This window comes from Ipomoea nil, unplaced genomic scaffold (genome assembly GCF_001879475.1).
Source record: "Ipomoea nil cultivar Tokyo-kokei standard unplaced genomic scaffold, Asagao_1.1 scaffold0706, whole genome shotgun sequence".
NCBI classification, from domain to species: Eukaryota; Viridiplantae; Streptophyta; class Magnoliopsida; order Solanales; family Convolvulaceae; genus Ipomoea; species Ipomoea nil.
Window position 1 is genome coordinate 1,247,751 of NW_017617134.1, and position 12,327 is coordinate 1,260,077.

At 32.8% G+C, this 12,327-nt stretch overlaps 1 protein-coding gene across 1 annotated transcript; it reads right to left on the reverse strand.

Moving 5' to 3' along the window:
• Positions 1–4,481: 4,481 nt before the first annotated feature.
• On the reverse strand, positions 4,482–6,324 carry LOC109176466. The gene is made up of 3 exons (XM_019325904.1): positions 6,309–6,324; positions 4,841–5,350; positions 4,482–4,622 (listed from the first exon to the last, which is right to left on the reverse strand). The coding sequence occupies exons 2-3, from the start codon at positions 5,348–5,350 to the stop codon at positions 4,551–4,553; spliced, it is 582 nt and encodes a 193-aa protein (XP_019181449.1). The 5' UTR covers positions 6,309–6,324; the 3' UTR covers positions 4,482–4,550.
• Positions 6,325–12,327: the final 6,003 nt, after the last annotated feature.

The following is a 12,327-nucleotide window of genomic DNA, read 5'->3' on the forward strand; positions in this document are numbered from 1 at the left end:
ATAAAAAGAAGACAAGTTAGAGTTAGTGGTTGACGAATAAAATACTGAGTGGTAACTAAAGAGTACCCGTGGGCGAAAGAACAGCCGGATGAGTCCTCACGAAGCCTAATCCCGCGCGCTTCCACTCGGTAGTATAATCAACGATCGATAAGAGACCATCCCCCAGTAAATCATCTACATCTCGGCAGAGGGAGGGACTCATGTCAAGAGTAGGAGGGCAACGTAAATGGGATCCCCACGTAACACGAAAAGGAAACGGACGACTCACAAGAGTGACAAAGACATATTTGGGTTTCCAATCCTTGTTATAAGTAGGACGGTCCTCAAAGAGTTTGAAATGTGGCCTGCTCGAAATCTGGACGAATCCCTTACCCTCTGAGAAGCCCTACCAACTATGAAAAGAGCCTGGAAAAGATCTAGCATGGGTTCTATCCCTTTGTCCTTACATATAGCAAGAAAGCCCGCAATTACCTGGTGACCATTGGGAACTAGCTGGCCGGGGACTATCTCATAGTGGTTCATAAAATCTACCACAAACATATGGAGGGGAAATCGCAGCCCAACCTGTAGCGACAGAAGGTGGACCCCAAAATACTTATCCGAGGGTGGGTCGGTGATATTACCCCGAGGGTTAGGAGGGAGAGTCAGAACGCCAGGACTAAGGAGACCTCTAATATCATCCCAATCCCGTTCCCCTAATTGAGGCTGTATGGACAAGACAAGGGACTTATCAAGAACAGAATAGGAGGCCTTGCGTTTTTTCTTCTTTTTCATTTGGGGCTTAGGTGTTGGCGAGTCAGCAACAAATGGAAGAGGGGGAAAATTTTCAAACAGAGGGGAATCATCATATTCCTCATCAAAATCAAGTTCTCCAACATCAATCAAGGGAGTGACATCCATTATGAAGCCAAAGACACTAAACTCACCTCGGTTACGGATGACTTGGGTACAAAAACTGCCTGTCAGGAAAAGAGCGTGTCAAAAAAAAAAAAAAAAAAAAAAAAAAAAAAAAAAAAAGAGGCCGAGGCACACGCCTCAGCCCCTGGTCGAGGTCGCGCCTCGGCCCCTGGTCGAGGTCGCGCCTCGGCCCCTGGTCGAGGCCACGCCTCGGCCAAGTGGCTGAGGCGACGCCGCCCCTCACACAAGTGGCTGAGGCGACGCCTCGGCCGATTGAGGCCACAGGCTGAGGCAGCGCCTCGGCCCCGATCAAAAAAAAATAAAAATAAAAATAAAAAATAAAAAATAAAAAAAATAAAATGGCTGAAGCCGCCCCTCAGCCAAGGCCGAGGCACAGGCCTCAGCCCCTAGTCGAGGTCGCGCCTCGGCCAAGTAGCCAAGGCACACGCCTCGGCCCCTGGTCGAGGCCGCGCCTCGGCCAAGTGGTTGAGGCGACGCCTCGGCCACAGGCCAAGGCAGCGCCTCGGCCCCGATCGAGAAAAAAAAAAAAAAAAAAAAAAAAAAAAAAAGGCCGAGGCACACACCTCGGCCCCTGGTCGAGGCCGCGCCTCGGCCCCGATCAAAAAAGAAAAAAAAAGGGGAGCAAGTATATTCATACATGCATAAATACGTTGTAAAATAAATTGCAAAATAATAATGACAGCGAAGACTTACAGAACTGTGGCAGAAAGTTGTTGAAGAAGTGCTCTCAAATTGCTCAGAGAGACAGGGGTTTATATTGGAGAGGAGCTTGAGATTAAAAAGTTAAGTGAAGCAGGAAAGGATTGGGAAAGCACAAATCGGGGATTTGGAAGGCAAGTTAGGGATTTGGAAAACAAAACCAAATATCCTAAATCAAGCAGAATTCTACACAGGATCAAATAAAATATCCTAAATCAAGAGAATTCTACACAAGATCAAAATAGATTCAGCTTTACTCCCAAGTCAACTCAAACACATCCGTTGACTCATGAGTAGGGGGGACTTGTGACAGGATAATAGGGCTGGCACCCGACCCGGATCACAAATGGGCATTGACTCAGCATCACATGGGAACCCAACGGGCAGAACTCCAACGGTCAGGAATTCCAACAGGTGCCACTTTACTACCATTGAAGCCAACATTGAAGTCCCCATTGATGAGAGAGAGTTAAAGGCTAGGCTCCCCATTTATATCCCATGTTGTTACCGTTAGGACTCTAACAGCACGTTTGGTTCACGGAATGAATTTGGAGGGAATAGGAATGCTATTTCACATGGAATGGAATAGGTAAGGAATAGAATATGAATTGTATTCTGTTGTTTGGTTGGCTGAAGGAATAAACTTTAGTAATTGTATTCCAATGTTTGGTTGGTTAAAGGAATAGAAATGGAATAGGTTTTAAAGACATAAGTACCCTTATACATCATAATAATAATAATAATAATAATAATAATAATAATAATAATAATAATAATAATAATAATAATAATAACAACAACAACAACAATAATAATAATGAATATGATTATTTATTTTTATTTATATTTGTATTTATATACATGTGTGTGTGAGAGAATAATAATAATAATAATAATAATAATAATAATAATAATAATAATAATAATAATAATTATTATTATTATTATTATTATTATTATTATTATTATTATTATTATTATTATTATTATTATTATTATACAAATACATATTTATTTTTATATTTATTTTCTCACTTATCCCACATCGGTTGGAGAAGTAAGGAATGGAGCCTTGAGGCTCCTATAAAAGGAGCCTCAAGGCTCCATAATTTCAATTGCAATGCTCATCCGCTAGGCAAGCTTGCAATGCCCATCCGCTAGGCATGCAGATGAGCAGACTACTTAATTTAAGAGCCAAGGCTCCATAATTAAAGGAGTCTTATACAGTTATTTTATAGTCCTGCTAAAACGTTCTTTGTATGGATTGAAACAAGCTCATAGGGCTAGGTTTAATCGCCTAAACACGTTTCTACTATTGGTTGAGTTTAAAGCATCAAAGACAGATGTCTCTCTATTTCATTACTCGCGGGACTCTACATCTATGTATTTATTGGTTTATGTTGATGATATACTTGTTATGGGGAGTGATCAAAGTTTGGTGAATAATTTGTTGTCTAAACTATCTATTGCATTTAAGATCCGGGATCTGGGTGAACCTGGCTTCTTTCTTGATATTGAAACGATTAAATGTGATGATGGAATTATGCTTTCTCAGAAAAGGTACATGACAAATATTCTAAAATGAGCAGGTATGGCAGAATGCAAGCCTCTAACTACTCCCTTTCATGTCTCGAAATCTGTCATTTTCAATGCAAATTTGTATGACGATCCTACATAGTACATGAGTCTGGCTGGAGCGCTGCAGTACCTCACGATTATTAAACCTGACCTGTCTTTTGCAGTAAATCAGCTTTGTCAACACATGCATGCTCCTACAACATCACATTGGGAGCAACTAAAATGTGTAGTTGAGGTATATTAAAGGGACAATTGATTTTAGTTTGCGTATAAGAAAGTCAGTGTCAAGAGAACTTCATGCTTTTTTCTAAATCTGATTGGGTTGGTTGTCCTGTAAATCTACTAGTGGTTATGCTGTATTTCTCGGATCTAATATTGTGTCTTGGGTATGTAAGAAACAAAGAACTGTTGCTAGATCTTCTCTAGCATATGTTTGTGCTGAAGTAATATGGATTCTTTCACTGTTACGTGAGATCAATGTGCCAGGTATTCCTGTTCCTAAGTTATGGTGTGATAATCTTGGTGTTACATATATGTGTGCAAATCCTATGTTTCATGCTCGCACCAAGCACGTAGAGATTGATTATCACTTTGTTAGAGATAGAGTTGCTTCTGGAGATATTCAAGTCAACTTTATTTTAAACAAAGATCAACTTGCTGACATCTTTAGTAAAGCTTTACCTGACCCTAGATTTTATTTTCTTAGAGACAAGCTACACTAGATTTTATTTTCTTAGAGACAAGCTACACTAGATTTTATTTTCTTAGAGACAAGCTACATGTTACTAGCTTACCTTGTGCTTGAGAGTGAGTATTAGGATTCTATGTATTTGAGTTAGATTATGACTCTTTATTTTAGTCTCCTTATGATTCTCTTAATATATATATTCCAGTATTGTGTATCTTTGTAATGAGTTTCATTCAATAAAATTCATTCTGTTCTCATCGTTACGTTGGTTTCGTGCAACAATTATTTCCAACTTCAAGTGCTGCCTGTAAAATGCTTTGAGAGCAAACATCCGTTTCCTCTGAAAATACAACACCAAATTAAAGGTTTAATCAACAACACTTAGGTTGTGAGGAATACTTGCATATTTTCCTGCTGGAACAATCGGACGCACAAAAGCTAAGAGTGCATAATAAGAGCATATGAACTTTTATCCTTACAACGGACGATTAACAACATCCAAAAACACAAATAACCAACAAGAATTCAAACCATACTACAAAAATAAAAAATCAAATCCGATTTCAACAACAACCGAAATTCACCAAAGACACATCACGGAAATTATTATGAAATATATAAATCTAGATCGTAGGTAGCACACGGACACGTTTTGATGTTATGTTGGTTACATCGTGTTACAATTAGTTGCAACTTCAAGTGTTGCCTGTAATGCTTTGAGAGCGAACATCCGTTTCCTCTGAAAATACAACACCAAATTAAATAACTTTAGTCAAGTCTATCAACGGAAGGTGTATATTAAATAGCAATGAAGCATGTAACCCACGACCTTTGATCTGGCTCTGATACCAAATTGAAGCATGTGTTCATCTCAATTAAAAATCTAAGTTGATAGTTGGATTGCACATTAACGGTTATATGTTCAACAGTAAGAGTAGGGTAAGAGTAGCAACTTACATATTTTTCTGCAGGAACAATGCCACGCATAGCGGTGTATGATTCCGACTGATCATCATCATCAGTCACTTGGTTCACGTCTGATCTTTTCTTAACTACCGCCAAGAGAGCATAACTATCCATGAATGGGTGATTGTGCCCAGATTTGCCATTCCCATAACAAGAAATGCAGAGGTCATAGTTGGGGCACTGAAGGCAGGTGAAATAAGTGGCCGGAATGAATCTCCCACAGCCATCGCAGAAGGGCCTCCCGCTCTTAAAAATGTAGAGGAGGGTCATGACTTCCCAGAAATCCAACGTGTGGTTGCCGTCGGTGTCGAGCTCGTTGAAGAATCTCTGGGTGTTCATGTAGCGGTAGCCCTGTTGGGTCATGAAGGATAAGAACTCGTTTTTGTCGACGCGGCCGTCTCCGTCGTTGTCGAGGCTGTTGAACAGCTCCCGGGCTTCGTTTTTTAGCTCCGGCGAGCCTGCTTGGTAGTAGGCTTTGGCTAACTGGTGGAGTTCATCCATCTTAATTGCTTGAACAATATAATTAAGCTACGTACAGGCACAGCAATATCAAAGCTAGAATTTGTATTACAGTAGAAGAAGAAGAACTGGGTTTCAGTGCAACTTTCAACGGTTCCATGGATGCCATTTATAAAGACAAGATCCAAATTAAATAAGTAAATACCAGGCGGCGGATCTAAAAATTTTGGGGCGAGAGAAAAATAAAATGAAACACTTATAAGCTGATCGATAAGTATTGCTGACTAAGTATAAACAAGAATATAGGCTAATCCATAAGTATTGTTGACTAAGTATAAAAAAAAAAAAAACATTAAAACACAATAAAAATTATTCAAAACAAAACTAACATAGTTCAAATAGAAATTACATTGGTCATGTTTGGTAAAATGATTGTTAGCTGATTGTGTTAATTAAAAGGTATAAATAGTTGATAACATTAGCTGATTATAGAAAAGTGTTTGGTAAATTAGCTGTTAGCTGATAGCTATTTGGTATAATTTATTTTCTCAAAAAACTAATTGAAAAAATTGTTTGGAGTAACTTTTTGAATTTTAGCCTTTTTGAAGTTGAAAAAAGCTAATTAACCAAACATTTATTTTGATATTTTAACTAAATCAAACAATTAATAGTAACCAAATAAGTTAAAATTGGCCTATAGGCCAATTTTTTACCAAACAGGGCCATTATAAATATTTCTTCTCACTATTAATATTTAAAAGAAAACGAAATGTTACATATAAAGAATTCAATCAGAATTAAAAATTAATCTCATAAATCACATTTATAATCTCACTATTAAATAAATATTAATATATTTAAAAATGTCACAAATAAAATTCAGAAAATCAATACCAACCCTAAATTTTGAACAAGGACATTTCACACACTAACAAAGACCTAACCATCTATACTAACCCATCTTTTGGTAAAATATTTGTACACCTAATATTTATACATATTTAGTTTGTATATATATATATATATATATATATATATATATATATATATATATATATATATATATAAGGGGTTTATATATACAATATATATAAAGAGATGGGGTGGAGAGGGGGGCAGCTGCCCCCCACTACCCCATTGTGGATCCACTCATGGAATATATTTGCATGGTTGACTATAAATTAAAATCGTCTATTATGGAGGATGGCTTTTAATTATTTTACACAAATTAGCTAAAAATAACAAGTTGGCAAGTTGCAAGAAGTGAAGAAGATACGTGTACAAGTTGAATTGGTGAAGGTAGTCCTTCTAGGAATCTACGGACTATGGAGTTTTGCGCTGCAGAGTCTTTTGCTTATTAGTCTTCTTTGAGTAGCGCAATTATGGATGCATATGTACAACTTTGGCAAGCATAACTGCATAAGTCTTGGTCTTTTTTATTTATTATTTTTTATTATGACAAGATCCAAATAAGTCCTGCTCAAGGTAGTACTGCTAGGAATTGAAGGACCCTAATTTAATCCAAAATTTATTATAATATGATTAAATTATAGACTTTGAGTCTGAGTCTAGAGGCGGTATAAATATTTTTAATTACTCTCACGCATGCTTGTCTGGGTATATTTATCTTGATTTTTATAGATTTTTCTGAACTTAATACATTCAAACTTTTATAAGAAGTATTTAAAAGTTGAACATACAGTATCTTATTAAATTTATTTCAAGAATCTTTATAAGTTGTGTGGTGTTCAATTCAGACTTTTAAGAGTTTTTAACGAGTAGTATTAAAAAGTTATAAATTTTTATAGAGTTTTTATATTAGGACTTTGTAGACTTTAATTTTTCCCCTCAAATATAAATAGTTGAAATTTATTCATCAACCTCATATTTCTAAACTTTCAATTCATTCTACCAACTATGAATGTCCTCTCTATTTAAATTCTATTTATTTTTCTTCCTATTTAAACTTTTCAAACTTTATACCTAGCTAAATTCATCAACAAATTATTTTTCTTCATTATCATATATTTTTCATGTCTAAACTCAACAAACGTTTTCTCTCTCCTAAATTTTATAAACTTTTTCTTCGTCTAAAAATTTTATAGATAATTATTTTCTTCATTATTGTTTGTATCTTCCCAATAGAAGATACTAATAATAGGTAAACACATAGTTAAGTATTATGTTTTGAGTATTTTATTATTTTTGTTGTAATATTATATCATTTAGAGAAAAGTAATATTGCCTTTAATTTAAATTATTTATAATAGATTGTTTGTGTGTTAATCAAATTTGAATTTTATTTAATTGCAATAAATAAATTTATATAATATCTATCAAAGTATATAATATATTATAAAAGTTTTTAAAGAAAATTAAAATATAAATAATAAGTATTAATAGAAATTAATGTCCACCAAAGACAATTGTCCTAACAAAATGAATTTTTAATTCCTACCCTAAAATGGTATTGTCTTTAAATTTATAATATACTCTATTTTTGTGGCACCCAAACTTAATTTTTTAATTGTAATACATAAATTTATTTAAGATCTTTAAAAATACATGATATATCACAAAAGTTCTTGTAATAAAATTATAAATAATAAGCATTAATATAACTCAGTGAAAATTTGTAAGGATGTATTCATTTTAGAGTATTAATGATTTTTATAAATTTTTTAAAATAAAAAATTTGTAAAAATTAACAAAATAAATGTTATAAGTGTTTGTAATATAAAACTTTTATGACTCATTGACTCGTATCAAATTTTTAAAAATCTGAAATGATTCAGTTGTTTAAAATTTATAAAAATTCATCATTTTAAAAAATTGATAGGAAGCTTTGGCTAACTGTTGAAGTTGATCCATCTTACTTTGATGACTTGAACAATTAAGCTACGTACAGCAATATATATATATATATATATATATATATATATATATATATATATATATATATATATATATATATATATATATATATATATATATATATATAGAGTTGCACTCGGGTGCGAACGGCTCGCCCAGGCGCGAAATAGGAATGGATTCTGTTCGTCCACGTGTCCAGATCTAATGGATGAGAAACACTGATTTTTTTAAAAAATGCGGTGGCATTTTCGTAAATAATTGAACATCGAAGTGCAAGTAAAATGTATTACAAGTGCATGTAAAATGTATTATAGGTGCAAGTAAAAATTTACACTGAGCATCAATACTTAGTTGCACTTATAGTTCTAAGTAGTTGCACCTATAGTTCTAAGTAGTTGCACACATAGGTATAAGTAGTTGCATCTAGGTGTATGAATGTTTGCGAGTGGTTTTCAGGAGTATTACTACCCGCTGAACTCAGATCAATGAATGTTAACAAGACAAAATTACATGCACTTATAGGTGAAAGTAGGTGCACATATAGTTATAAGTAGTTGCACCTATAATTATAAATAATTGCATATATAGTTATAAGCACACCCAGGTGCATGAATGGTTGCGGAAAGTGAATACTAACAAGGCAAAATTATATGCACTTATAGGTGAAAATAGGTGCACTTATAAGAGATTTTACTTGCACTTCGATGTTCAATTATTTACGAAAATGCCACGGCATTTTTTTTTAAGTTATTAGATCTGGACACGTGTCACGCGCTGATTCGTTCGCATTTCTTTCCTGGGCACTTATTCGCACCTGAGTGCGTCCCTATATATATATATATATATATATATATATATATATATATATATATATATTACAGCAGTAGAATTGATCTGAAGAAGATGGAACTGGATTTCGTTGCAACTTGTCTATCATAAGTTATATTGCAACGGTACCATCAGTGACATTTATTATTATATACTAGTTTTTTACGCGCATTGCGCCATTGGGATAATGCCCAATGTTTTTTTTTAAATAAGTACTTTAAAGTATATTAAGACATGATTATATTGAAATTGTTCATGCATAGATAATTGAAGGTTGAATTTGCGTATTTAAATAGGTAATTCTTCTCCCAAAGGTTGAGTCCCCAACTCCAAGGGCCCCCCACACTCCGACCCGAAAGAGCATTGTGGGAAGTTGTAAATCACGGTGACTCAATGGTTCAACAGACAGGGCCAAATGCTGATACGCACAAGGAATCTGCCCACTTTGGACATAATTCCCGCACTGCCGCCGCCGAGGTTCAAACCTTCGTCTCTTCTCCCAAATACTACCCACTAAACCATTGAGCTAAGCCCGTGCGGGTTAAATAGGTAATTCTAAGTTTACAAATGCAAGATAATATAGTCAAGATTGATTATAATTGTCAATAAAATAATTGTATAGGTATCGTTGAAACCAAATACGGGACATAAGGGAGAACAAATAAAAATTAGGACATAAAATATTAAATATATACAAATATTGTTTGAGGAGATTCCGACATTAGGATTTGTGGTTAAGTTCTATTAAGACTTTAATATTAGAATTAGATTAATGGTGTAGTTATAATTCTATATTACACTTTAATATTAGAATTAGACTAACGGTGAATTAACGGAAAAGTTAAATGGATAATCATATAATTAAGGATAAATTAGAAAATCTTAAAAGAAAAAATTAAAACCTAAACAATATGAACCATTCATTTGATTTAACAATTTGGCGGTCATTTTTTCTACCCAATGTTAATAATTAAATAAATTCGCTGGTCAAATCCACTAACGTTAACCGCTAACTGCTGATTGTCAAACAAGGACATTGCGAGGTAGTTCTCACTTCAATTTGTTGTGTGATTTGATCGAATACTCTCGTTGTCACAAAATCTCTCAAGTAGTTAATATGGTTGACTTTATTAATTATATTTTTTAAATTTTTTCATGGTATTAATAAAATACTTGGTAAATAAATATATAGCATTATTTTGTATTATAACTTTGATATTTAATTAGAAAAATAGTGCACAAAAAAAGATAATAGATAATGTAGTGAATATAATCAATTGATGAATTTGAATGTAAAAATTTTTACATTTGAGAAAAATAAAGACAATATAACTAATGAAAATATTTCTTTTAATTAATTTATTGATAATTAATAAAAAAAATTTCACTGAATAAAGACATTGTAAGGATAATGTAGCGAATATAATCAATTAATAAATTTGAATATAAAGAATTTTTATATTGAAGAAAAATAAAGACAATATAACTAATAAAATTATTTCTCTTATTTAATTGATTGATAATGAATAATTTTTTTTTTAATAAAGGCATTGTGGACACATAATTCTAAATTAAAGAAATGCATATGTATTATTTTTTGTTGTAACTACTAGATTATAATTTAATAAGAGTAAAATAGAGTACTAGTTATGCCAACTTTGATTGGGATGAGGTTCGAACCTAAGACCTTTTTTTATTGAAATCAATGAGTAAGTTAACGGTGAACTAACGGCAATTCTTAAAATTTTAACGGAATTAGTAACGGTGTGTGGGTATTTTAGGAAATTTTAATGTAAAATTTAAATCTGATCAATCTTTTAATTAATCTGAGCCATTCATTTGATTAAAATCTGTGACCGCCATTTTTTCTACCCATTATAGGCCTAACTCTCTTGGGCTCTTATTAGTATAGTAGATAGTAGATATACTAGTCTTTTCTATGCGCGATGCGCAAAAACATATGCCCAATATTTATATTTTTAAAAATAACTAACAAATTTTTACTAATTAAAATCTAAATGAAATAAAATGATACCCGGGTTGGACTTCCATTTGGAAGTTTATGATTTCGAGCTTCAGTGGAGGCGTTATTGGTTATTTGTGTTTCAGTAGGTTGAGAAAGTATATGAACAGATACTACAATGTAATAGAGCCAGTGGCATTCAAAAAAAAAAATCTAAATGAAATAAAATTTATTTATTATATTAATCCAATATATAATGAATATATAATGTCTTACAAATATTAATTGTTATCAATAAAAAATATAAGAAAAGATATGGTGAACGCATGTGCATGGTAAAAGTAATGGAAAAGATAACGGATGTTATAACGGTAAGAGTATTTTTATCTAAAAAAATTGTATAGTACAATTCTAAATGCACAATGTATAAAATAGTTAGCGTTGTATAGCGTGGTATGAACATAAATGAGGAATATAATTTTGATTGAGACTTATTATATTTTTAGATTAGATTTATGACAAGATCCAAACAATTATTTGCATTGCGTGGTAATATACCCTGGCCCGCGGTTGACTATAAAGTCGTCGTCGTCTATGGTCAATGCATGGCGTTTTGCGCTGCAAAGTCTTTGTTTTTTGTTTATTTTTTGCAGCAAGAAAAGATCACTACTCATTAATATCAAGTCTTAAATTGTCAAAAATAACAGCAGACAAAAAACACGCTATCCTAGTTAAATTATATGCAACTCTAATCGCTAATGATCTTGTGGTGTAAATAATCTAATGACATTGAAGTAACTTTATCAATAGGAGGTCATAGATTTGAACTTATTGAGAAAGAAGTTATGAACAGATACTATACTATAACAGAGTTAGTAGTACTAAAAAAAAAAAACAACTACATGTACTCTCATTCTTAAAACGCGCGTAAAAGAGAGTCACTATGTTATACAATTCAACATTTATTTAAAAGGGTTAAGGGTCTTATATATATAGTGGTGCAAATCTGTTAGATATATTAAATATAATATATTTAATATAATATATATTAAATATAATATAATATATCTATAATATATATTAAATATAATATATCTATATATTATATTTATATATTGAAAAGAGAGAGAGAGGAAATAACTCTTTGAATTGATGATTAATGAATGAACAATAGTAACATATTTATACTAAAAGATAACCACTAATAAAGCTAAAGATTAGGAGTAATGCTCCATGTAAAACTACAATTAAGGCCACAATCTATGTAGTGATACCATGCATAACCCACCTACTACATCCATGCATTATTCATAACAAACTAATTTAATACTTGGTTTAACCATTACTACTAATA